Raw genomic sequence first — 27,134 nt, 5'->3', positions numbered from 1 at the left:
GAATGTTTTTTATCCGATGTCAATATAAAAATGCATATATGTTTCATGGAGAGTGCTCTGTATCCTCTGTTTGGTTCCCTGATGAGTGTCAGTTACTAGGCTTGGGCAAATTATCTTGTCAGTTCTCCATGGGACTTCAAGATTTGCTGCTCAGTGGTTTAATTTTTGAAAGAGGAGTGAAAAAAATATTCTGATTTGAGATATTTTCCTTGTAATCATGGCATTTTCCTGGAATGCAGGAACTGGAGATTCAATCTCACTTGCCGTGAATAAGTCTAGATGCATCCTAGGTGATTGGTCTAACTACTAGGTTGATATACAAGCTATGCATGGCTCTGTTGTCATCATCCTTGGTTGAGGTACAGACACGTCTTTCCTAATTCCTCCTGATGAGATAGCCAAACTTAATAATCTTGTCTGCTTAAATCTGGAGAATAATAGAAAGGCCTTAGTTTAGAAAGATAGATGTCCATCTCCTCAGAATACACACCTCTAAGTTTGCATTGCCAATAAAAATTTTTAGTTTCATACTAACTTCAGAAATACCTAATAAATATAAATTCTAAAAGACATGCAAATTAAAAGATTGGTTTTGGAAAGTTTAGAATGTTCATCGCCTGACCTAAGATTTTAGGTGGATTGCCTTATCTTTTTAAGTTACTTGCCAAGTGATCATTGCAGAATTTTTTGCTGACTTCTGAAATATTTTCATAGTAAGGTGCTTTTTTGTGGAAAAAGAAGAGCTTGGAGCCATTAGGGAATCTGAACAGAGGCTGTGGATATCTTGGCTATTGCAGGCAATCCAGAGGATCAGATTTGCCTATATAGCACAGCCATAAGTGTGTTCAGTGATACAAAATGCATTTGAGGGAGGAAGATTCCAAACATTTAAGTTTGATACCTACTTTATAGTCAGGTTTTATGTCTTTGTTTTTAAAGCAAATCATCCCCTCTGGCTCTCATTCCAGAAAACAATTTGACGTGGAGAGCAGCATTGCTTTTGCCTTCATTTCAATAAGTGCATACTTGTACTTCTTAGATATGGGAATCATCTGATTTTCAGTAGGCTTTATTTCATTAAATGTCATGCCTTTCATCTTTGTTTTTCCTTTATAAACTGCTGCTTTCTTCTCATTCTTGATGTAACTAACTCTACTGAAATCAATTGTATAACATGAAGAATTAATTTGTTTATATAATAATGATAGTAGGTCCTCTAATTACAATATAAATGCTTTTTCAAATGGCTGTGTTTCATCAATAATCTCTTTGTCTGTCTTAATAAATTGTAAAAAATATAAGACCACTGGCAGATGTTTAAAATTGTATTAGCTGGTCAAACCAAGAGTTCTCTGGTAGCATACTATGCAGGTGTTCTGCTCAAGGGAGCATGAAAATGTCTCTACCTGCATTGCTGAAGTAGTCACACTGTTCTGATGGGTTGTCATCTGAATGAGAGCAATATATATACGTAGTAATACAGAAATCCACTCCCATTCTATCCCCTAGAAGTAATATTTTAGCTTTCATTTAGGAACATCAAAATAGAACTAGACCAAAACGTCCTCTTACTGTGTTCTTTGTGCCAAGCTTTTATTTGTTTTTGATTCAACATCTGCAGTAAAACTTTTAACATTAATAAAAGAATGGTTGTCTTTTTTAATGGTGACTTGAAAGAAATAAAGGGAACTGATAAAATCACATTCTCTGCAATATAAACATTTTAATGAAAGCTAGAAATGCATGATTTTATAATGTATTTATATTTTAATGTGTCAAATTAATGAACTTTAAAATGAAACAAATTTTGGAGCATCTCCCAAACTGTTGCAGATGTTGCTGACAAAGCAGTCTATATTTGAGTGTTATTCATATTGGAAGATACAGTACTGAGCATATTTGTCAGCTCTTAAAATTATTGAAGTGTAGGGAATTTGCATAGACATAACACAATTTTTGAAAGGAAAACAAAAAATAGACACGCACAAAACATCTGCCATATAAATGTCTGTATTCATACAAAGAATTCTGCCATGAAACCGAATATTGCATAAAAATTTGGCACCATAGCTTAGAAGAGTGTCGTAAGTAGGTTGTAAAAAGTAAAATGTCTGCACAGCAGGGTTTATATGACTTTTGAAGGAAATCTTCATTACAGTGTTATAAAACTTATTCAAAATCAAATAATCTGAATAAAACAGAGAAAAAAAAAAGACACAAAGCCACACTCGTTTGCAGGCTAGGGATATCAAGAATAATTGGAAGGGCTTCTATAAATATGTTGCAAGCAAGATAAAGACTAAGGATAGTGTTGACCCTCTCCGGAAGGAAACGGGAGACCTGGCTACCTTGGGCAAACAGAAAGCTGAGGTTCTCAACAACTTCTGTGCCTCAGCCTTCAATGGGAAGTGCTCCAGCCATGCCACCAAAGTCAAGAAAGCCAAATACAGGGACTCAGAGAATGAAGACTCCAAACCCACTGTAGGAGAGGATCAGCTCTGAGACCATCTAAGGAACTTGAATGTGGAAAAGCACATGGGAGGAACCGGATGAGATTCATCCACGAGTCCTGAGGGAGCTGGCAGACGTAGTGGCTAAGTCCCTGTCCATCGTTTTTGAAAAATTGTGACAGTCAAATATGGCAATCAAGTGTGGAAGTCCCCAGTGACTGGAAAAAGGGAAATATAACCCCTTTGTTTAAAAAGGGGAAGTGAAAGACCTGGGAAACTGCAGACCAGTTCAGTCTCACTGCTGTGCAGGCAAGATTATGGAGCAGATTCTCCTGGAAACTATGCTAAGGCACATGGAAAACAAAGAGGTGATTGGGATCAGCCAACATGGCTTTACAAAGGGGAAATCATGCCTGAAAATGTGGTGACCTTCTATGATGGGGATACAGCGTTGGTGGACAGGGGCAGAGCAACTGACATCGTCTACCTGGACTTCTGCAAAGCGTTTGTCACTGTCCCACACAACATCCTTGTCTCCAAGTTGGAGAGACAAGGATTTGATGGATGGACCACTCAGTGGATAAAGGACTGGCTGGAGGGCTGCATGCAGACAGTTGAGGTCAATGGCTCATTGCCCACGTGGAGACCAGTGACAAGTGATGTCCCTCAGGGGTCGGTACTGGTGCCAATACTGTTCAACGTCTTTGTCGGTGACACAGACAGTGAGATTGAGGGCACCCTGAGCTCATTTGCTGATGGCACCAAGCTGTGGGTGCAGCTGGAGGGAAGGGATGTCATCCAGAGGTACCTTGAGAGGCTTGAGAGGTGGGCCAATGCCAAGTTCATGAAGGTCAACAAAGTGAAGTGCAAGGTCCTACACCTGGGTCGTGGCAATCCCAGACACGCCTACAGGTTGGGCAGCAAAGTAATTGAGAGCAGCCCTGTGGAGAAAGACTTAGGGGTGATGGTTGATGAAAAACTCAACATGAGCCGGACGTGAGCCGGCAGTGTGCGCTTGCAGACCAGAAAGCCAATGAAATGCTGGGCTGCATCCGGAGTGTGGCCAGCAGGTTGAAGAAGGTGATTCTCCTGCTCTGCTCTGCTCTTGTGAGACCCCACCTGGAGTGCTGCATATAGTTCTTATGTCCCCAACATAAGAAGGACATGGGGCAAGTCCAGAGAAGGGCCACAAAATTGACAAGGGGACTGGAGCACCTGCCCTATGAAGACAGGCTGAGAAAGTTGAGGCTGTTCAGCCTGGAGAAGGTTGTGTGGAGACATAACAACCTTCCAGTATCTGAAGGGGCCTATTGGGAAGCCAGAATGGGATTCTTTGTCAGGAACTGTAGTGATAGGACAAAGAGTAATAGGTACAAATTGAAAGAGGAGAAATTTAGGTTAGATTTCAGGAAGAACTTTTTTACTATGACAGTGGTTAGACACTGGAACAGGTTGCCCAGGGAGGTTGTGGATGCTCCAACCCTGGTAGTGTTCAAAACCAGGTTGGATAAGGCCTGAAGCAACCTGGTCTCATAGGAGGTGTCCCTGCCCATGGCAAGGGGGGGTTGGCAAAGATGATCTTTAAGGTCCATTCCTTAACAGTCTATGATTCTGTGGTTCACAGACTGAAAAACTAATAGTTTGAGAAGGGACTAATAAACCTCACTATCAGAAACCAGGTTAGGAGTCTTAAGTAATAAGGTTAACGTATTATTGTTGATGTTTTCAGACTGATTTTTATTGATTGATTTTGTACATATCATATGTTTTTTAAGCCCGAAGTTGTTACAGCTTTGCTGACAAAATGATGCACTGGAAAGATATAATAAAACTCCCAAGAGTTCCATAAATAATTCAGTAATTCCTTCTATTTTTTATGGGTTTTTTTCCTTCTTCTTTTTATTTTAACTTGTTTGCTTTTTTGTTTTGTTTTGCTTTTAATGAGACCTTGATCCAGTCAAGCTGTACTCACAAATCATGTACAGGTTGTGAAATTTTTGCTAGCATCATCAAGACTGAAGACATACTGTACTGTATTGACTACAGCATCAAGTATGAATTCTTGGTACAAGTTCTCAGTTGTCAGCATGTTGCATTAATAAAATTGCATTGAATTCTCTGTACATTATTTCAATAGTCCACTAATTCATATTCAGACACGAGAATGTTTCCAAATAAAGCTTCTCATAAGATGAGATTTACTTTTCAGGGATAATTTTGTGCCTACTTATAAATGCAAGGGTAAACAATTATTATGACAGTAATGATACACTCATAGAATCATTTTGGTTGGAACAGACCTTTAAGATCATTGAGTCCAACCATTTACCTAATACTGCCAAGTCAACCACTAAACCATATCATCAAGTGCCACATTTAAATATCTTTTAAATGCCTTCAGGTCTGGTAACTCCACATTTTCCCCAGGCAGCCTGTTCCAGTGCTTGACATTTTTGGTGAAGAAATTTTACTTAGTATTCAGTCTAACACACACATCCTCCCTGCCCCGTCAGTGGCAACCTGAGGCCATTTCCTCTTATCCTATGACTTGGAAAAAGAGACTGACCCCCACCTGGCTACAATCTGCTTTCAGGTAGTTGCACAGAATGATAAGGTCTCCCCTGAGCCTTCTTTTCTCCAGGCTAATACAGATCTTTGTCTATAACTATATATTTCTGTGCATGAGGGCACCTGTGAGGCTCAGGGTTATCCAGACTGTGCTCCTCACAGCTGGGTCTGGCCTATACAGGGATCCAGTCCTACAAGACTTGGCTGTTATGTGTGGACAGTGCTTCCAGAGAAGCCAGCAAGTGAAGCAGAAGTGATCATGTACTTTGCATGACCTCCTCAGCAGTGTGAATTTTTTCTTTTTCCATGAGAGCAGAAATGAAATTCCATTCTCTTACATTATTTGCTGATGGTGATGGTGTTTTCTGAGTCTTGCTAAACACAGAAAATCAGAATTTATTGAGCTTGGGTCAGTAATATTCTGTTGACCAGCACTAAGTATGTATGTTCCATCATGCTGCACTCTTTTATAATAACTCTACTGTATAATGTAAGAAAAATCTAGGGTTTTCAGTGCTAGTATACAGTGTCAGTAATTAAATTGCAGGTGTTTGGGGGGGCATATTTATGTTCCTAGAATATGTGAAAAGGTCTGTTGTTGACGAATAATGAAACACTTTAGAAAATCTTTAACCTTTTCGGTAAATGAACAACAACCATAAAAATAAAACTGAGTTCTGTAAAAGCCCATAAGATAGAGATAATATTGCTCACAAGTTATTTCCAAGTGAGTTATTCTTAAGGGGCATAATATCAGTGCACAAAGAAACTAATAGGTTCTATTTCTTAATTCTCTGATACTATCTTTTTGTACTATCAATTCTGGAACAATATCCTTTAAAAATGGTATTCCATTAGGACACAATAAAGAGAAAAAGATGAAAGAAAAGATAACTACAGTAAAGATTATTATTAGGACTTATTTCTGGTTTTGTAGTGTTGATAGTACATGTTTCAGTAGAATATTTTGGTCCAACTGTGCCTCTTAAATCCAGAAATCTTTCCATAGCTCTTACAAATGCTACGATGAAATTATATATTTTTCTGCACCTGACCCCTAGAGGTGTAGTTGACAGGAGTAGGAAGTGAACCAAGGATTTGGAAAGGGAAAGAAGTATTAATACATTAATATAAAAGACATTAATACAACTATATATGTAAACTTTTAAAAGTTTTCTGTAAACGTTTTTTGTGAAAGTTTCCTGCAAAATCTTAGATTGTCTTGCTGCTGCTGTAAACCCTGCAGTATCATCTGCCAGCTCTCAGGCAGGTTTCACATGAGATGATTGGTGCCCCAGACAGACATCTAATGTTGCTTCAGTTAAGGTCTTGCTGTAGATTCCCCTTGCTGCTTTATCACGAACTGCATCTTAAATATCAGAAATCTCATGAATACTCCTGAGTCCTCTGAACATAGCACAGCCCTCATAAGGGTTAATCAGAGTGTTTTCATCTACAGTGAGTGGTTATTCACTTGGGTCATTTGAGTTAGGTTTTCATACAGGGATAACAGTGACCCAGTGACCCAGTGATCTAAGGGGCTGCTGCTCTTCCAGTGCTCTGCCTCCCCCAGAGCTCGAGCAAGCTGAATTACTTGACTTGATCACAGGAGCAATTTTTTCTTTCTAGGAGGAATGATTTGTCTTTTAGAGTCCTATGGAATCATTTCCCCTCAAATTAGGATGAACACAAAGAATGCAGAAAGTACGAGAAATACATAACCAATATGAGAAGTCCAGCAGCTATAGTTCCTGTCATAAAAAAAGGTATTTTTGCTACTTTATTTGCTCTAAGTGAAGCTGTCTTTCTCTTGCTTAGTGGTGCAGAGTGGTCGACTGTTAGCAATGGAGATTGTACTGCTGATAACATTTTTGGATGTAAAAAATTCAAAGTAATTCATAATAAAGGATTCATCATCACCATCTTCTTAGTAAAAGTGCTTATTAAAATAGGAAAGAAGAGTGTATCTTATATGTCATTGGTAATACATGGTAATAAAAGCAAATAAGCAAGAATTTTATGAGCCTAGGACTAGGTCTTCCATTAATTTGGGGAGGAATGATACATTCACATTAAAATTATTTTTGGCATACATTTCATTTTTGTCCTTGGAAAAGTAGGTGATGTATCTGAAATACAATTTTAAAAAACAGAAAGTCCTGAGTTACAAAAGATAAGTGGTAAAAAACCCCACCTTATTTTTGGGCAGTAATAAGCTGTTTTTCAGAGTGATCTGAGGATTAGATATTTACTTTGTAGGTAATCATAATGTGTAATAATAGTTCTTCGCCTGGAAAGTATGTGGGATAGGGTGTGGGATCCCACACCTCATAGGGTGTAGAGTATACACATGGCTGGGACAGAGATGCTGCTGTGATGGTTTCCGCTGTGGAAGAGGAAGGTGGGCAGACAGTGCAACAAACAGAACAATCAGTATCTGTTCAACACCCTGCTCGGCACCCCATCCACTCGTTGCCACTGCAATGCTGACAGCTACAGTGGCCCAAGGGAAAGTGGCTTGGTCCAACTAGTTTGCAAAGGTTAGGAGCTGAAGGTCTTAGCAATTTGGTTTCATATTCCTGGAGCTGAGTGCTTGTATTTTGTGCAGTGGATTTGCTGGGTTTGGAAGCTTGCAAATCATAACTTTTTTGCATTCAGGTTTTCTGAAATACAAACAAGAATTTCCTTAGCTCTTTGTGAAGCAGAGGAATGCCTGGGGCAAAGGATGTGGAAAAGGGAAAAGAGCAAAGAGGTAAAAAACCCTGTGGATGGTGGGTTGCTGCCACTGTGGGTCTGTGAAACTAAAGAACTGCAAATTAAAGAGCTTGTCAACAGTTATTTGTCTGTAGGACTTTTCAGGGGAGAATGGTTTTTAAAGACTTAGCATTTTGTTGGATGTACTTCTACAGACCTGAAATGGAGCTTAATTGTCTGTTTTAAAAAGTTTCAGATGGACATACTATAATTTCAATCACAAATCTGTTGGATAAGTTGTACACTCCACTCTCAGTAGGGGAAGACTACAGTTGCCTTTTCAGGATGAATAAAGACTTTAGTATTTAATTTAATAATGCAAATGGACATTGGATAAACCAGTTCAACTGAAGGAAAAATCTGGCAGTTGCATCTTAGTCTGGGCTTTCATTTGTAGGCTCTGAATGGATGATACTTATTGCACCTTTGTGCAAGCACATTGTGCATATAACTTCAACAGTTTACAACCCTCAGAATAAATGTAAATTTTTGGCAGATTTCTATTTTCTTGTTAAGATTCAAAAAAGTATTTTCCCAGTTAAAAAATAAACAAACAATGGCCATCTAAGTAAAAGGGGATTTAATGTGGGTCACAAATAGTCAACATCAGTGGTTTCTAAACTTTCTGCATGTCAATATATGTAAGGGGATGTTTTTAATGAGCCTTAATAGATTGTTCCTTGTTTAAAATTTCTCTATTCAGTTTTGATGCTGGAAATGAAGAAATATGAAAAGTGCCAAGGGAGGTGATGCTGTCGTCTAGGTTATTTATCTTGGAGCCTCCCAGAACAATGAATTACTGTCTGATGGAGGTAATTTCTTGTTCTAGGTCCTGGGCTAACAGATTACTTGAACTGCTCAGCATCTTATTTCCATCTTCTCCCTTTTCATGTTCTATGCTAATATGACATAATGACACTCATTGGCTTCTCGTTAAATGCAAAATAGGAGAAATACGGTGTTGTATTTATTGTAGCAAAAGAAGAAAAAAAAAGGCTGTTTTCATCTTCATGATATGAAAGATGTTGCAGGATTGTATATCACTGCAGATGTTAGCAGATTTGTGCCATGTAAATTGGGTATGGTAATGATGTTCCAAAATGTTCTAATCAGTGTTTATTCCATCATATTTGATTTATATTTGTTTTTCAAAAATGTGTTTTTGTATGATGCAGGAACCTTGAAAAATCATAAGACAGATTGAAATATAGGTTTCAAGTTAAGTAGAGGGATATGGGTTTTAATTAAAATAGTTAGTAAATATGTATTATGAATACTCAAAGGAGTCCTTCTAATTTGTTTAGCAAAGTAATACTTTAAAATATTTTTTCTGCAATGATAATCGAAGTTCCCTTCAGCATAAACTGGCCAGTATGCTTCCTGATGATGCAGGAAAATTGCATTGACATTCTTTAAAAATACCTGAGAATTAATATTTACAATTTTTTATTCAAAATTCTAAACTGAGCTCTTGGAAACTTTTCAGTATGGTTGGTTCAGGCTGTGAACCTGTTTTATAGCTTGTATTGAAAGGAATATGGATGGTAGCCATTAAGTTGCTTCCTAAGAGTTAAACACTACATTTTCCATTGCTTTTCAGATTGTGACTGACCATAAAAATTTTTGCAGTTTTCTGGGGAGTTAAGTGGAATTTAGTTTAGGCACAGTAGATCATAGAGAAGCTTAGGCAGAATAAAGACAGCATTCTCCCCAGAGCACATACTTCCCTGTGTATCAGTATCAATGCACTCATGTTGATATTTAATATAAAATCACAGGGAAAGTTTAGGTCAAACTGAGAACTGAGTAGTGCAAGTGCTTTCAGGACTAGGTAAAGCTGTCTATTGTATGATGTCTTGGTATAAGGTTTCTAAATATTGTAGGCATGATTTAGTTTGGTCTTCTATGAATATGATCCTAGTGATTCCTAGAAAGAGAAGTAATTTGTTTTGTATTCTGAGTATTATTTCATGGCTGTACCTTTGAATCTCTTCTGTAGCACTGTATCACAGTAAACCCAAGTGACATGCAATTCATACACTGAACTCGCTAAGTTGTTTATGTCGTACTAGATGTGTTTTTTAAAGAAGAAGCAACCACCAAAGACTGCAGCATTGTTCATTTTTGTACTTAGCTCTCACATAGAAGTACAGACTATATTTTTGTGATATTTGAAAGCCAAAAAGAAATAATATCTTTCTCCCTATTTAATTGGCAAGTATATTATACATTGCAGAACAGTTTAAATTTCAATTTTTTTTGTGTGAAAAAAATTATTTTCAGTTTACCTCCTCATATGTGCTGTTCTGTTGGAGGGAAGGGGGAGGTTTGTTATTGTTTTTTGGCTTTTTTGTTTCTTTGCTTTATTTTTAATCTTTATCTGGTGCTTGTTTTATTTATTTTCTTAAAGATTGTCTACATAACTGTAATTGATTAGGGTTTTGTTTGGTTGTTTTTTTTTTACAGTACAAATTAATTTACTGAGTGTTAGTGTATGGAACTTGATCGGGGCATTAGATGATAATAGGATTTGTGGTGCAGACCCTAGAGATGTGTTTATTTATAGTCTATGTGTTAAACCATGATCCCACCAAAATCAATGGAAGTCTTCCTGTTCACTTCTCTGAAGTCAGAACTTTACCTCAGACTGAAGAGCAGCACAATCCACACAGTGTCATGTTGTATTTCTATAACTGAAGGTGTGGTATTAAAATTAAGTATATCAACAAGATATATCAACAAGATATATCAACAAACAGGGGGCCCCTGGTGGTCTAGTGGTTAGGGTGCAGGACTCTCACCGCTGCGACCCAGGTTCAATTCCCAGCCCCCCCGGGCAGATGGAGCTCGTCAGCCCTGTGAGGCAATCCATCTAAGAGAAGGTCACTCTAAACAAACCTACGTTCTGAGACCCTCACTGCCACTGTCCAAGCTTGCTCGGCCCCGGCAGATGAACCTGAGGATTAAAGGGTGGGCTCAGTTCAGCGCACGCTGTGTCTCACCTAAAAAATCCACTGCGCAGGCTTGAAGGGTTAATGACCTTTCCCAAATCTTTGCTCGCGAAGACTGGCCATATTATATCAACAAGAGTGTTTGAGAAGCAAAACTAACAGGGAGACGGATTTGCTGAAACCTAATAGACTAGAATAGACTAAAGCAGGAACTGGCAGAACTGAGCAAGCTATTTCAAATCCTGTCTGAAAAAGTCTTGTTTTTTCTTCTGCAAGTTTGATGTAACAGTTATAGCCACCTTTGGATCTCTCTTGAGCTAGGACTACAGTCATTTACCCAGCAGATAACCTCTGCAGACCATGACCTTAATAATATTTCAAAAGTTATATTTGTGCAAGGATGAACACTTCTGAAACAATTTCTCCACTAAATGATAAACAGTTTTCTCAGACCATTTGTTTGCACTCTTTTGTTTCAAACAGAAGAATTTTTCTAATCGAATAATGAAGAATAATATACTATTTTTGCATTTTTGGCGGTCCTCTTTATTTTTCATTTTTGCTAGTTTGGACTTCTCTTGTTACATCAAAAGACAGGTTTGGACGTTTTTAATTGAGGGGTTTTATTATAACCATCATTCTTCAGAACAATAGTGAAGGGAAAATGCAAATAAATACCTCTAATAAGCCTCTTTGTTTGTTGTTTTTTTCTGTATAACAAAGATATTCCCATCCCGTATTATTTACTACTGTACCACTGCTCCACAGCTGTCTTCTGTATAACAGGAAATGAAAAATCACACTTCATATTGTGGGAAAGTGCCCTTAAGAACACTTGAGAGATAACATGAAAATACTAAAAAATCCAGGCTAATCGCATAAGTGCATGATCTCAGTGCTTTCTCTAGAATTCCAGACAATTTTGTTTGATCATGTCACCTTTTAAGATGTATTTGAGTACTTGATTACCTAGGAAAGAATAATAATGTCTAGAGATTTCATTCGTGGTTTCTGATCTTTGCAAATTGAGGTTGGTTTTTCTTACTTTAACATACAATTGTATCCATGTGCCCTGGCACCAACCCAAGCTGGTAAGAGCCTGGCGTTTTGGTGTGACCTAGAATTGTGTGCAATGTTCTGTGATTTTTTTGGCTATTCTTCTGCTTGATAACAAGTGAACTTATAGGGGTGTTAATAACAACACTTTCTGACAAATAGACAAATTCCAATTTTATTTTTTTTTTATTTTATTTCCAGTTGTCACTGTTGTGTTCGATATGTATTTAGAATATTTTAGTATTCTGTTGGCCAACTCAGTCCTCCAGGGCAACCAGATATCAAATAAGCACTGAGTCCAATTTTGGAAAATTTAAACTGCAGTCTTGTACATGAGAACAAAAACCTGGGGTTTTGTACTCCACAATTGTCTGTATGAAAACCCCAAAAGTTATTTTTCTTGTAATGTGACTAAATTTACACAGTAACAACAGAGAGAATTCATTTTCTAATACGTTTTGGATACCAAGGTTTCACTGCACATTTTGAACTTGACCAAGATATCACAATTGCAAAGACAGTGCAAGTGTTTAGAACACAACGTTTTATTACTGCAGAGCACAGAACTTGGGGAATTGATCATTTTTCTTCTCTCCCCCTTGTGGTTCAGCTTTTGGCAAGTCGTCTTGCTGCATATTGAGACTGATTGATCTCTCACTGCATGAAAATGGCAGGTGCTTGTTAGGCCCCCAGTGGGACTTACTTCAGTCTGCAGTGATTTCTCTTTCTTCATACAGTATTGTTAATAGACTCCATCTTTTGGTCTCTTAATCTTTAACCAGCAAACAGAATTGAACCTGTTAAATATATCCAGCACTCCATGTTTTAATTATGGTGCTTTAGAGCATGATTGCAGACAGTGAGTGCGCAGGAGTTTAAAAGCAAATGAGTGGTTGTCAAAAGATAGAAGATTTTCTTGTTCAAATTATCTGTAGTCCATATCCTACAAAAATAAAACCTGAATAGACAAGATTTTAGCTCAACATATTACCTTCCCAAATGATAAAATTACAATGGATGCTACTTTTTTTAAAGAACTGTGGACTCCTGAATAAAGAAACATACTTTTTAACTGAAAAGAAATGAATCTTCATTTAGGAGGTTTTGCAAAAATGTGTTTAAATCACAGATCTGTTCATGAAATAGAGGTTTATGATGTTAATTTTTTTCACTTATGTTATTGGTGAGTTAGCCTTGTATTTTCTCTGAATCGTTCACTGAATTAATTTACCCTCTAATATTAGAAGAACTAATTATCAGTTAAGTTGTTCTGTAGATTATTAGTTTGGAAAAGAGAATCATGTTATTAAACAATGCTCTATAAAGCATTATTTTAAATCATCAAGTGGGGAGACTCGAAAGTAAAACTACATAAATGCCTCTAAAAATCTTTGGTTAGAAGATTTAACTACACTCCAGGGGCAGACTTGTCTATCATCAACTGGTAATCGTAGCATCTTATTATACCTTTGTTTGCTGGATGGGAAAATGCATGATAAAAATCTGTATAGATCTTTATAGGCTGTGACTAAGTCGCTTCTTCCCCATTAATCTTTTCCTTTGATCAGGTAAGTTGGACTCTGAATTGCACAGAAGGTCTGTTTTCATTCCTTTAATTATTTTCTCTAATATCTTCTGAAACCTCTTCATTTAATCAGAGATCTTCTAGATGACAGTTTTAGCAAAACGGAACAGACTGTTCCAAAATTAGCTGTGTCTTGGACTGCAGTGTTTTACGGACTCAGTAGTGAAGATCCTCCCTTTTATGTGCATTTTAGATAAGTCTCTTACAGGAAAGTTATGTTGAGCCCAGTCACAGTCCCGACAGCACTTTGCAGAGTTATTTTAGCCCAGAGTCTAGTATAAGATCCTGTATAAAAACCATCCATTCTTTAGTCATGTAGATATAATCTTCTTTTTGGCCATACTGTTTTCTATTTTTTTTTTTCTTGCTTTGCCTACTCACAATGTATTGACCAATCACAATTGTTCTGTAGCAGGGATCAGACCTGCTCATTTACCTGGTCACACTATTTGTGTTACTGTATATTTTACCAGAAGTGTTGTGGGATGTGCATTGTGTTGTGAGTTACTTACATACAGGTTAAAAATGATAGGCCAAGAAGTGACCTATGTGCAGGAGAAGAAAAGTTAAGGTTTCCAGAAACACAGTCGATGAAAGTGCTTCATTTATAAGTGTAATTTTTTGGGCATTCAACTAACTAGTTTTAATAAGTTTGTTTTTTTTTTTTTTAATCTTTATCACTTTATAAAAATTAGATGTCTTTCAAACAAACTCAATTTCCAAACTGAAGGTTATCAGCATTTTGATTGGATGAGGAATTTCTTCGCATGCATGGAGAAAATGTAAATGTTATGTAACGAAAGTTCATGTGTAGTTTATCTTTTTTTATGATCTTCTGACTTAACAAAAAGCTGGGTAGAAACACAGTTAATTTAAAATTATCGTGTCTTCTGCTTTTTAGAAGCTGGTGAGAGAAAATTTTTCCTTTGTAAAATTAAAAATCATGTTGTGACTTTTAGTAACTCAGAATGTGAGAGAACAATTATGATTGGGTGTGGACTGCTAGTATTTTCTCCATGAGGTTTTTAGGTGTCATCAATTTGTATAAAAGCTTCGTATTACAAGTAAGAGTCTAGTCCTACAAGTGGTATTCCTTACTAAAATCCTAAGTTTAGATTTTCTTATTTTTAATATAAAGGACAGATTTGTATAACTCTACATTAAAATTGGTAATGTAGTTAAGATTTAGTTTTGCTGTTGGAATGTCTCATTACTTCAGTGTAATTTTACAACTTATCACACACTGTGTTTTTATTTTTTTTGGGGGGAAAGGGATAGAAAAATTCAGAGCATCAGTCCACAAGACATATTTTTTACATGCTTAAAATGTTGCAGTAGCAGTAGGGGAAAACCTGTGCAAAATTCTTGAGGGCTGCATAGGAATCTTGGCAGATCTATGCCTGTCCCTCCTGACTTTATTATGGGAAAGTCTTTATCTTTAGGTAGCTACCCATGCCTATGAGAAAGACGATAAAAGACATAAGTTAATCTACCAAATCAAAAGTTAGACTGTGTGAAATATTCAACTTGCAGTTAAGATAAAAGGAATTGAAAGACCTTGTCAATGGGGCTCAACATTTCATGGGGATCAGTCTTACTTTTACGAAGAAGGATGAACAGGAGGAAATATTTCTCTCACCCTACAAAAAGCATTTGCCATCAAATTGTGACATTTGAAAGGTCTGCCTGTCTATGTAGATTTTCATATTTATGCCAACGTAGGACAGACTCACAAACATTGTTACTGTTATTTCTATCTACATATATGCATAGAACTGCTCTGTGGGATTTCTACACAAGATGACTCATGAAACTTAAACTCATCATTCTGTTCCATGACCCAAAATATCCAGAATAACAACCACTCTTGCCATGGGTTAAGTACAAAGTACATTGTACATTTCTCCTCTTTCTTGCAGAGTGAGTAACATTTAGAATGTTACTACAGATTTATAAACATGTAGTACTGAAGAGAAATATGGTCATTCAAAAGGATGTAGAAAGATTGATATTCTTCAAAGAGATAGACATCTCAGACCATGGCACACATCATTACAAATCCTACTAAACCAAATGTGAGGTCTTGTCTTAATTCATGCTACCGTCCATGGGAACTGGCCTGAATGATGGCTACGTAAAAATGGAATCTGGTCCTGGTTTCATCTACTAAATCAAATGAATGAGCCTGGATTCTCTTTCTTATTATTTCTGTCATTTTTAAAGGTACCCAAGCTCCAGAGCTGTGCTGGTATTGGGATTTCTGTGTGCCAGCTTGGTGACTCCACAGTATCTTAAATTCCTAGAACAGAAGTTACATTAAAAAGGGAATGAAATGAGGTCTGTTCAGGCCAATGTGGAGACACTTCTGAATTCTGAAAAATTTTCTGTCTTAACTTAGCTATTTCTCCTTAACTGAATTTAAAATACAAACCTAGTATAGGCAAAGTAAAAGAAATACCATTATTTTTACTTAATAACACATCATTGAAGTAATAGGTTAGTATTTTCATACCAGAGAGACTGCTGCTTTTAAAACCCCTGTATTATACTAATAGGTCAATCTCCAGTGACCTTACACTCTGTTACTGCATCAAGTTAGTTTTCTCATTTTTAGCAATCAGAATAAAGATAATATTTTTACCTTTCATTTGCAAGGATTTTTTTGTGGCTTTTTAAGAATGTTTTGTATTTCTTGGATTAACAAAGATTATATGATTCTATGAATGGCATTCCTTATTTAGATAAAAATACAAGTTTTGAGTATTTTGGGTATTGAAAAAACCAAGAGACTTTAATTTTTAGGATGAAACACCCCCCTAAATGTGTGACCAAACTGATATTCATCCATACTCCAATTTGGGATAACACAGGAATAAAGAACTTTGTCATTACATTTCCAAAGGCTACTTACAGTAATTGTATAACATTACTATCAATTCTCCATAAAACTATATTTTTTGCAATCATTTTAAGTGCATAAATGGTAAATAATTGAAATAATTGAAGACATGTAACTCTTCATTCATCAGCAGCCTTTTTAAATACAAGCCCTTTTATTTCATGCTAGACAAGGCAATGCACGTGAAGTGCTTAGCTCAGTAAATAAAGAGGGATGATCTTCTACAGCAAAGTAAATCTTGCTTTAAGGTATAATCAGTACTGCATTGTTAGTGCAAATCCAGCTTATGTGCAACAATACAGGAATGTAGTCAGCTCACTGGTCCCTTCAAATCCAAGACCTTTTTCAGCAACAAAAGGCACGACACTTAATAATTTTACCCTCCTAATCTTTTGAGTCTACCTCAGAAATGGCAGATATATTCCTGTTTTAACAAATGCACAAGATGTCAGGCAGCAAGTGTGCTTAACATGCTGCACTGTATGAGTTGCCATTAGGACACATCTGTACAGTTGAACACTCATATTCTTTGCAGTACTGAGAATTTTTTTTTATTTCACCTGAGGCAGCAAGATTGTATTCTGACAAAATTAGAATGCAAAGTCAATGGATTTTGATCCCCTTTGAGTAATGTATTGTCAGGAATTGTTAATGGTGTTCATTTTAAAGCTGAAGAGTGGTATTAAGTACTTCATGTCTAACGTTGGGAGTGCTTTCACAAAGCAAAACCAAAGATATGACTCTAGACTAATTTCTGAAATTATAGAACCATTGAAATTTTAAAAATTTTGAAATGACCTTTGAAATGTAATGGAATTTATTGTTTGAAGCCTAAATCACGATAAAATGTTTCATTTCACCTTACCTACTTACACTGGTTTTGTTATGGTGGTTATACATAGACTAAAGAAAGATCCTCAATGTGTATGTTTCTTTTTATAAATAGGAGTCACCATTAAAGGTTAAGACTTGTCAACACTTCCAAATACAGCAGCATACCATAATTGCTTTTCTATTCTAGGCATAGAATTGGGCTGTAACTGCTGGCAAATTCAGATTTTTAATGGTGCCTGTTTTAAGTAGCAGCCTTTCAATTATATGCACTAGCAAAAAGCTGCTGATATCCTGTTCTAGCAACCTAGGTATAAAAGAGCATTTTGAAGTGCCACATGAAATAAGATAGTGGTGAATAATAAGCTAGAAAATATGCTTAAGGAATCACTTTACTTTCGTTACCATGTACAAATTATACAGGAAGAGCAGAGGGCTGGCATCTGTTTTTTAGCTCACTTCTGTGCACTGCAAGCTTAGTATTGTTGTTTGCCTACAGGTATTTTCTTCACTTGTTAAGAATCAGTGAATCATACAGCTCCTAAACAAAAGAAAATCATTTGCTGACTGAATTTACTGAGATGACTCTCCAAAAGTACCAATTATGGTTTTCATAAGCAAGGTAAAAAAAAATAAAATTGAACTACCTACATTTCTTCTAAAAATGTATATTAATTTTGTTAATCTATCTATATACCATTAATAACTCTTCATAACTTCATAGGTTGACTCATGAAAAAGAGTTTGATGATCTAACTCATGAAAAAGAGTTAGATAATCAACTGTATTTCTTATTTTAAAATGCCTAGAATTATATCTAAGTTTGTTTTATCAGTATTTGCCGAGGAATATCTCCCCCCAAATACAGACTGATGTAAATTGCTTCTACAAAATCTATCCTGGCTCCACTGAATTTTTGCTTTTTCATTGGTTCTTCTTCTTGAATAGAGCAGACTGGAGAGGTTAGAAGGTGCCATACATTTTCAGTACTTTTCATTTTGAAAATAATTTTTGAGAACATTATTGCATGTGCAATCAGTCATAGAATTTCAGGCTTTTTGTTTTCTGGTAAGATGAATGACCCATGCAGTTATCCATACACAATGTAAGGCTACTCACTGACTTTGATCTTCATTCAACTCTGTAAACTGCAACCTGAACAAACCTCATATGTAAGATGTTTCACATTTATTGAAATTATACTCACTACTAATTCTTCAAAAAAATCTCCTTACATTGAATCTAAATCAGGACCGAAGACAGTCATTGTGGGAAAGGTAACAAAAGTAGATACTATTTTAAATTTGCAGTGCTGTTGTCTTATGGTATAATTCAAATTCCACACTTTTCTGAACTTCGACACCACAATTTATCTACTTGGTCTGTAGCTTACTAGAGTGATGGAGAAATCTCCTCAAGAGCTGATATATCAGGAAAGAGTGCTACTATGATTTGGAGAGCTCCTTGAGCTACAGTTCAATGTGACGGTTTCTTTTTAAACATTCTGGATTTTGTTTTCAAATGTGAATCAGGAAGAAGTGCAATCCTGAAATCAGCATGGTTAAATTACCTAATTAAATATGATAAACAGTTTTAGTTTTCAGTTGTTGACTAGACCCCTGCAGAGTGATAAAGGCACAGTTTTATTGCACATGAGGCAAGTTGTGGATGAAAAAGACAGACAGGGAATGGGACTCACTGAAGTGTAGATATCGAGAATCCCATTTAGGTTCTGTGGAGAGAAGCAGACCCTAGCAGGGAGCTATTTCTCTCATCCTTAAAATATCCAGTGTATCTGGGTAAATTAATAGTTTTCTACAAGTTCTTGGCTGCAGAGAGCGCCTGAATGTGACTATCTGAGGATAGGAAAAAAGTATAGGTTATGTGAAATCTAAGTTTAGTAAAAATATAACAGAATACATCATATAGAAGAGACGCATAGTCCTTCCAAAATATCTTAGATGAAAAAAGGAGTATATATGCAGTGCGGCACAGGTATATTTAGTCTACAATTCACAGAGTCTGTGTAGGTAAAACAGTGCATGGGATGAATCTGACATCTCTAAATGACATGCCTTGATGGTGGAGAATATGTCCCCAGAAGTGACAGCCTTAGTAAAGAAGAATGGCATGACTGTTGAGCAGTTCCTGTACTTTTTTTTATTTATTTCTTCGTGAGAAATCTAATAAAAATAAATCTGGAAAGATTTTTTTTTAACTAGATCAATATCCAGGTCTTAGAAAGTTTAACTGCATTTCACTGTCTTTAACTATTTTAATGCTGATAAGCACAAAGATGAAATAACTGATCCTACTTTGTGAAGAATCAAAGATAAAATGTCAATACCTTTAACAAAAAACAACCCCCCCTGCAATTTCTCACTTATGACAGGTTTTCAAATAAATTGAAACATTTTCTTGACATTATGATTAAAACAGGACAGGATTCTTTGGCCCTCACTAATGATTAACTGTGCTCGTGGCAAAGCAGAATTTCTGATTTTCTGGTAGTGTAACAAAGGGAAATTTGGTGAAGGCTTAACAGTAGTAGTGCCAAGAATAGAATACTATTCATTTACTTAGGCTTTTGTATGTATTATTATATTGTCATTTCTTATGGACTTAAATAAACCAAATCACAAATGGGGGAACAGAATAATGATGCAGAAGAAGGTGGTTGGATGCAGAAAATAAAGACTGAAGTTCCAGAACAATTTTTTTTTTCCTCTCTCTGAGATGATACTTTCAAATGTTCTTTTCAAGAACATTAGTTAAAAACAGCTCATACAGAAGTGTGAATTTTACATTCAAGTTATCCCTTTAAATCATTGCTTGTTAAGAGGCCATCTGACGGAAACCTACATTAGAAAAATGTAAATGTATATATACATGACTATGGCAGACACCAATTAGAAGGCTGGAAATAAAAGTTAGTCAAAACTTCTTGCTCACATTCTTACAATCTTTTTGTTTTTCAGTGGCAGCTTTGATTTAGAGAAGGAAAGCTCACAGCAGACAAATGGTTCAGAGATAGAGTGCTGAAGAAAAGCTGCATTAATCAGGGGGAAACACAGCCTTTATACAAAGCTGTAGGTTTCCAGATATAAGTCAAAGGTGTTTTGTTATTGATACTTCGGTATCTAGTTCAAACAAAGAGAAAGAGATGTTGGAAAAAGAGTTGTTATTTTGAAGTAACAGCAGCATCTACTGCACACGGCATTGCAACTGCTGTGCATGTGGGTGCGAGGTGGGCAGCCTCAGAGTGCTGTCATGCCACACTATATTTGCTGATTATCAATAGGAGTGTAATCTCTAATCTGACTCTAGATTAATCCTACCAATCCAGTTTGGTCCAAGTAAGATAATGTATTGTCCTATACTCTCTCATCAAAGGACCATAAAAATCATAGATGTCAACAGTCTTTCTCTGTGACACCAAATTACGTTCCTATGATTGAAAAAAAATAAAAAGGAAACAAATACTGTAAATGTGCAGTAAAGTGATCAGTCTGCTCAGTTGGAAACAATGACAGGCAAGTGCTTACTTGGATTGCTTGAATAGCATAGAGTTCACACCTATGAAGGAAGCAAGAATGTATCGCAGGAGAAAGTCGTTTACTGAAAATGTTAATGGCAGTTTTCAAAAAAAACTTGCAGTGTCTTGAAGTTAAGGAGGAAGTTGAGAAGCTATTAGAATCACCTGTATAACCCAGGTGCTATGTGCCTAAACTTTTTAACTTGGAATATAAACCAAGCATTTTTGTGTTTGCTTTTGGGGTTTTTTTGTATTTTGGGTGTTGTTTTGGTTTTGAGATGGTGATTTTCTTGTTGTTTGTTTGTTTGTTTGTTTTAATATGAGAATGCAAGTTATGGTTTAGCAGGAAGATTCAGTAAGATCCTCAAACACTGTCCTTTTCTTCTAGTTAGGATTTGGTGGCTTTAGGTTTTTTTTCTCGGAGATTTACATTTTTAAGTGTAAAGTTCTTTTTCAAGTTGCTTCCACAAAAAAAAAAAAAAAGATTTAAGGCTTCATACAAATTCTGTAATATGTTTTGACATATATTGCATTGTCTGCTTTGTCCTTCAATAACATTCTACCAAGGACAGTAAAAATACAAAACCAAATGCGCAGCTCTTCTGCATCACTGCAATAATTAAGCCCAGGAAAGTGACTGCTAAGAATGCCTTACTTATGCCAGAGGCCAGTTTGGTTCCTAGCAGCCTTAAAAAATTAAGAAGAGAAGGTGACAAAAAGGTGGAGAAAAGCATGCATGACTTCAAATGATGGGTCTATCTCAACAGTCTGCTTTTGGCATTCCATGGTCTATATTGCACAAGCTGACCTCTCTTCAAAGGGAGTCACAGCTCTGGAGAGGGCATGCCAGAGGGGGAACTCTGTCATTTTTTGAAAGGGTTATTGAAGGCTACTCTCTGAGTACATGGAAAAATGAATGACAATTTCGGAATGTGGCCTAATGGAGCAATTTGTGTAACAATTACTTTAAAGACAATATTTTTGGGAACAAGAGCTCCAGAAGGAGTCTAATGTAATAGGATTCTGTCATAAAATTGTAGCTTGAAACAGTTCTTTTCATGAGTAGCAGGACTTCTTACTTTAGACATAGGTGTTTACAGGACCTATGGGGTGTGAGACTAGTTATTTCTTCTTTTATTCCTTTTGCATATAAACTTCCACTTAGCCCTGTGTTCATTTAACTAGCATAGTTCTATCTTTATTCTTCAATTTTTTAAAAGATCCCAGAATTCATACAGTTTTGTAACATAATCTATACTTTAAATTATAAGTGAGTTTCATGTTATGATTTTAATGTATGATCTGTCATTGGACTTTAAACTGCCAGTGGCAATACAAACATTATTCAATGACTTGTGCAAATTATAAAAACCCTTTTTTTCCTGCATTTGCTCTAGAAAAAAAATCTAAATTTACTGACTTCTTTTCTGTCTTTGCTGCAAGCTGCCGTGACATGAACTCTTAAAACTTATGAAACAATCATGGAAAAAGTATCAAGTAAACTTTAAAATCAGGCCTAACATATGTGGTGTGTGCGTGAAAAAATCAAGACAGTGGATAAGCTAAGTCTAAAATAAGACAGCAAATAAAAAAAACATGCCTTAGAAGTTGCTATTGGAGGAGCATTTGCATTTTGGACACCAGAGACAAAGAAGAGCTGAGCACCATCAGATCCATATTTAATAGAATTTAGTATCCACATCTTCTTGAGATGAGAAAACATAACGCATTAAGACTGAATTTTTGTGAAGCAAACAAACATATTTTGCATAAAGAAAGTATCAAAAACTCTCCAGTCTGTGACCGGCCAAACATGTGGAGAGAGATGTGTCCCCTTCTAGGAGACATTACTTGGTGCAATAGAGGGGTGAATTGCCCTTTGAAGCAGTTTTGCTATCCCAGTTGATTGTAGGGATGACTCAAAGGACTGGATTAACTGACTCCTTGATGGCTATAATGAGTGGAAGTATTAATCTTGTGAAGTTTAACAAAGGAAAATACAGAGTTTTGCAGCCAAAGAAAAATAGTCCCATGCATCAGTACAGACTGTGGACTGACTGGCTGGAAAACAGCTTTGCAGAATAATGCCTGGGAGTCCTAATGGACAGCAAGTTGTGCCACAGCCAGCTGAGCTCTCTTGCAGCAAAGACTAACAGCCTCCTGGGCTGCATTAGACAGTGTGTTGCCAGCAGGTCAGAAGGAGCTGACTTCCTTTCTGCTAAGAACTGGAAAGATACATCAGGAGTGCTATTACCAGTGCTGATGTCACCAGCATGGGAGATACATGGACTTCCTAGGGCAAGTCCAGCAAAGGACCACATGTATTCTATGTGGTCCTTTGCTGGACCACATAATCAATGTTAGCCCATAACATAACATAGATTATGTTATGGGCTGGGAACTTCTGTCGTATGAGAAGAGGCTGAGCAAGTTTAGAGTACTTTAGCCTGGAGATGAGAAAGCTCAGGTGGATCTTATCCATTTCTGTAAGTACTTGATGGAAAGATTATATAAAAGAGCGAAGCTGACTCTTCTCAGTGGTGCCCAGTGAAAGAAGGAGAGACAATTGACATAAATGTAAATACAGGAAATTTCAGTTATACATAAAAAATTATTTTTTTTTTTACTTTAAGAGTGGTCAAACACAATGGGATTGTGGAGTCTCCATCCTTTGAGATATTCACAACCCAAGTGAACACTGCTCTGGGCAACCCGCTTTAGCTGACTCTGTTCTGAGCAGACGTGTTGAATTAAAGGATTTCCAGATGTCTACACCAATCTCAACCATTATGTGATACCAAGATTCTGAGATTTTGTGATGAAGTCTATGAAAAAAGGGAGGAGGACAAGCATAGAGGTAAATTTTTTAACTTTCATTGGTCGTTTGGGTTTGTGCTGATATAAAAAATGTGGATGTACAAGCCTCAGATATCCACCCTAGCCTCTACCTGTAATTTACACAGAGAAATGAGCACTTAGCAGTGCGCTGACCTATCTCAGATGCTTATCGGAAAATAAGATAGATTGCTCTCTGGAAGTGGTTTATTTTCCCTCCAGTGACTGCACTGCAAGCTCAGTGTCCAGTTTGTCCCATGGTATTTAAAAGTCAGGTATCAAGAAAATTATTGAGTCAAGAAAAAAATCATACACCTACTGTAATACCTTTTTTCATGCTAAGAAATATCTAAGGCATGCCCTATTGCAGTATGTAGAGTATTTAAAAAGAATAAAAATAAAATATTGGAATAACTGAAAGACATTGGTATTTAATGGTTAAATTCACAGACTGTTGATATGAGAATTGTCCCATGAAGTTTATATAAAGTCACAATGCACATCCTCCTAATTTAACCAGACATTAAAGGCTAGAATCATGGTGAACACACCCTAAAAAACAGAGGTGTATTCATTATGCAGATGCAAACATCTGTATTTGTGTGCAAATCCAGGGTCTGAATATATGAACGTGATAACTGCATGCACTATGTTACGCTAGAGGGAACAAGAGACAAAGAGGAGCTGTGCAACAGTGGAATTCCCTCAAGGAATACTCTCTGATTCATCTGTCACATACTGAAGCCTTTTCAGAGGGTGCCAGACCTCTGGAGAGGGGATGCTGGAGGAGGAGCTCAGCCACAGTTTGAAATGGTTCAGAGCTTGTTTATTGCTGCCCAGCTCAATTCTGCTAACCTCGGCTGCCCTCCCCAGTATTCCTGTGGCTCTCACCTGCAGGAGTAGATTTTTCTGTCATCTGCCCACCTATGTGTGGTCAGACACAGCCTGGAGAGTATTTAATGTTTTCTTTATGCTGAACATACCTGATTAAATGAATCATCAGTATAATCCCAATGAATTAAATATCACTTGTGTTTAGCCTATTCTACCTTGTAGTCATCAATGTAGATATCTAAAAACAACTAAACAGGAGCCACTGGAGGATATTTGGAGGATTCAGATATAATCCCAATTTTTTGCTCTGTTGCTACACAGCAAACAGAGAGAACTAATTAAAAAAAAATCACATCTAGCAACAGTGGTGGGGAAAAGAGAAGGAGAGATATGGAATGGGGAAAGGCATTCCCTTCAAAACTTTACACATTATCAATTGCTCTAATGAAAAAGCATCATTATATCACATGTTTTTAATGTAGCCACTCAGCTAAAATCCTGAGCTTCATTTAAGAAAGACAGTAAAAGATGGGTCTATACAAATTTCATTCCAGTTAAAAAAACTTGCATTATAAACAGTAGCAGGAAACATTGTCATTCCCTTCCCCCATCCCTCCGTCTTGGGTAAGACCCATTTTTGAGCTGTTCTCATTCAGAGAACGAGTAGCTACTTTTGGCTTTGTTCCCAGAGTACTGCGTACTTGGTGGTGTGTGAGGCATTGCCTCCTGGGGAAAACGGAGGAGGGGCACTGAATCACAGCACTTAATTCTTAATGATTGTTCTGTGTGGTCAAGAGGACACAGAGCAGGCAACGCTCTTTATTCTTTACTTACTGTTATAGCTATTGGCAGCCAGCCCTTTTAATTTAGTTATCAATACTCAATGCCTTTAATCTTTTACTGAAAGCCAGTCCAAAATAAGTACTAGCCAATGAGCATCTGCTAAACAGAAATATTGGTGGAGAGATATGATTTAAGGCAATGCTGCTAAGAGCTTACAAGTATAAGTGCTGAGTAAAAGTTATTTGGTATTCTCTTGACAAATCTTTTTTCTTTATCAGGATGGTTGCTTTTCTGACAAAATATCTGTCAACTAATAATGTGTGGAAAAATTCATAGGTGTTGCTAATAGATGAGCTTTTCAGATTATCCCATCCGTCTCCCTGTTGATTATAGGACACTCTTCTAAAGTACATTTTCTATTACTAAATCAAGCTTAGATTTCAGTATCCAGTGAAGTGGGATTTCTACATTTCAGAGGTTACTGAATAACTAGAAAAGTGTCACTGACTGGGAAGTTTCTCTTTATATTTCTTATCTTTGTCTTCATACACTGACTTCTAATTACATCCCAGAGTACTGCGTACTATAATCCCCTTCTTTTCTAAGGATCTGTACTATTGCAAGCTGATACTATTCTTCCTTTTTGTCACTTGTCCGTGTTGTTAGAGCACTGAGTTCTTTGGAATATGCAAGTGATTTAATAAGTAAAAATTGAAGTATTTATTCCTATTTTTGTTTGTTCTCTGGAGAACTCCTTCCAGTTTGCCAATCTGTTTCTAAGAATGTAGTTCCTTTATTTGAACACAGTATTTCAAATGAAGTGGCTTCAAAAGACAAGACAATAATCCTCTTTCTTTCCAGTGATTTACCTGCTAGATTGTAAAAGTAAGTGCTCTGGAAGTTCACTTGGTTAATAATGAATCCAAGGCTTAACTCATTTGTAGAACATGTGCACTGCAGAAGAACCTTTAACCAACCACTTAATATGTATGCATAGGAAAAAGTAGATGCACATCATTTAATTCATAATGCTGATTTTATCCTGGTCACCTGCAAGGGCATGTAGGCACCAGTTCAGCTGATCTGCTGGAGATGTCCACTTTGGAGAGGGTTACATGGCTCTTTGGATCCATTGATCAAATGGCTTTGCTTCAGTTGTCCATACACAGATGTCTAATACATGAGAGATGTCTCAGGTATTCCTGCCTATTCTCCAGCCTCTTCTTCAGAAAAGTGTCCCTGAAGTCCTCTGTGATATCTGTCAGTCCCATGAGGTTTTTTCAGATACTCTAAGATGGCATTTTAAATGGGAAGGCATTTTAAATGGAAAATGCAACAAGTCTCTCTGTTTAGCCAGCTGAGTTTTCAGTCACTGCAGGTTTTCACTGACTAGAATGGGGTCTTGGATATCGAATTCACATGTAGGTACCTAAATTTGGTGCATCAGTCTGTGAGGTGAATCTCATTCACCTCAATGTCTACAGCTGAATGAGAGGAATCTCACTGCAGCTGAGGTGATATTTTGATTTTTGAACTAAAATACCCAGTAGGTATTGAGCAGAACAAGGGGCATTTAGAAGAGAAGGGTTTATCACCTGGTTTACTTTTTGTTGTCTTATTTTCCATGATCACAATTTGCAATTAAATAGTATTTTTCTACATTGTGTTATTATTACAGGTGCTATGTTTTGTTCTCTTGGTTGCTTATTTTGTTAAAAAGTTACTCTGTAGGTGAGGTCAAACATGATTACTGTGCCAGTTTCATAGTATAATCTGTCATGAACTGGTATGTAATTGCTCTCACATTGTTCCCCTTTTGTTCTTTTCAAAATATGTCTTCCCATTGAATGAGTTTCTCTAGTAGATTAAAGACATACTTTTTTCAGCAATTCCAATAACACTATTGCAAATTATTTTTTTCTGACTTCTACCAGTATATTTATTTATTTGTCCATTTCTTTTCTGACAACCAATTTCTTTTTCCCATAGTGAGTTCAGTACTGTCAGTTTGGAGCCATAAAGAACTTTATAGCAGCTTAACTCAATGTTTGCT

The 27,134-nt window shown here is 36.6% G+C and overlaps 1 protein-coding gene across 11 annotated transcripts in view; it reads left to right on the top strand.

Annotated features, from left to right (window-relative positions):
- The window catches only part of FAM19A5 (family with sequence similarity 19 member A5, C-C motif chemokine like), a 416,518-nt gene that overhangs the window by 352,679 nt on the left and 36,705 nt on the right, over window positions 1-27,134 (top strand). For 4 of the 11 annotated variants that reach the window (XM_017811598.1, XM_017811590.1, XM_017811601.1 and 1 more), the window contains one exon: window positions 17,594-17,695. The exons of 5 other annotated variants lie outside the window; for them this stretch is intronic. In XM_017811598.1, the coding sequence (XP_017667087.1) occupies window positions 17,594-17,623 (30 nt within the window). In that variant the 3' untranslated portion in view covers window positions 17,624-17,695. Of the gene's footprint in view, window positions 1-7,676; window positions 7,771-8,475; window positions 8,488-17,593; window positions 17,696-27,134 lie in introns of those variants that run through there. 2 more of the 11 variants (XM_017811597.1, XM_017811594.1) reach the window with 2 other exon arrangements.

Source organism: Lepidothrix coronata, unplaced genomic scaffold (assembly GCF_001604755.1).
Source record: "Lepidothrix coronata isolate B3197 unplaced genomic scaffold, Lepidothrix_coronata-1.0 Scaffold32, whole genome shotgun sequence".
NCBI classification, from domain to species: domain Eukaryota; kingdom Metazoa; phylum Chordata; class Aves; order Passeriformes; family Pipridae; genus Lepidothrix; species Lepidothrix coronata.
Note: the sequence above shows the minus strand (reverse complement) of the source record. Positions and strands in the feature narration are given on the sequence as shown.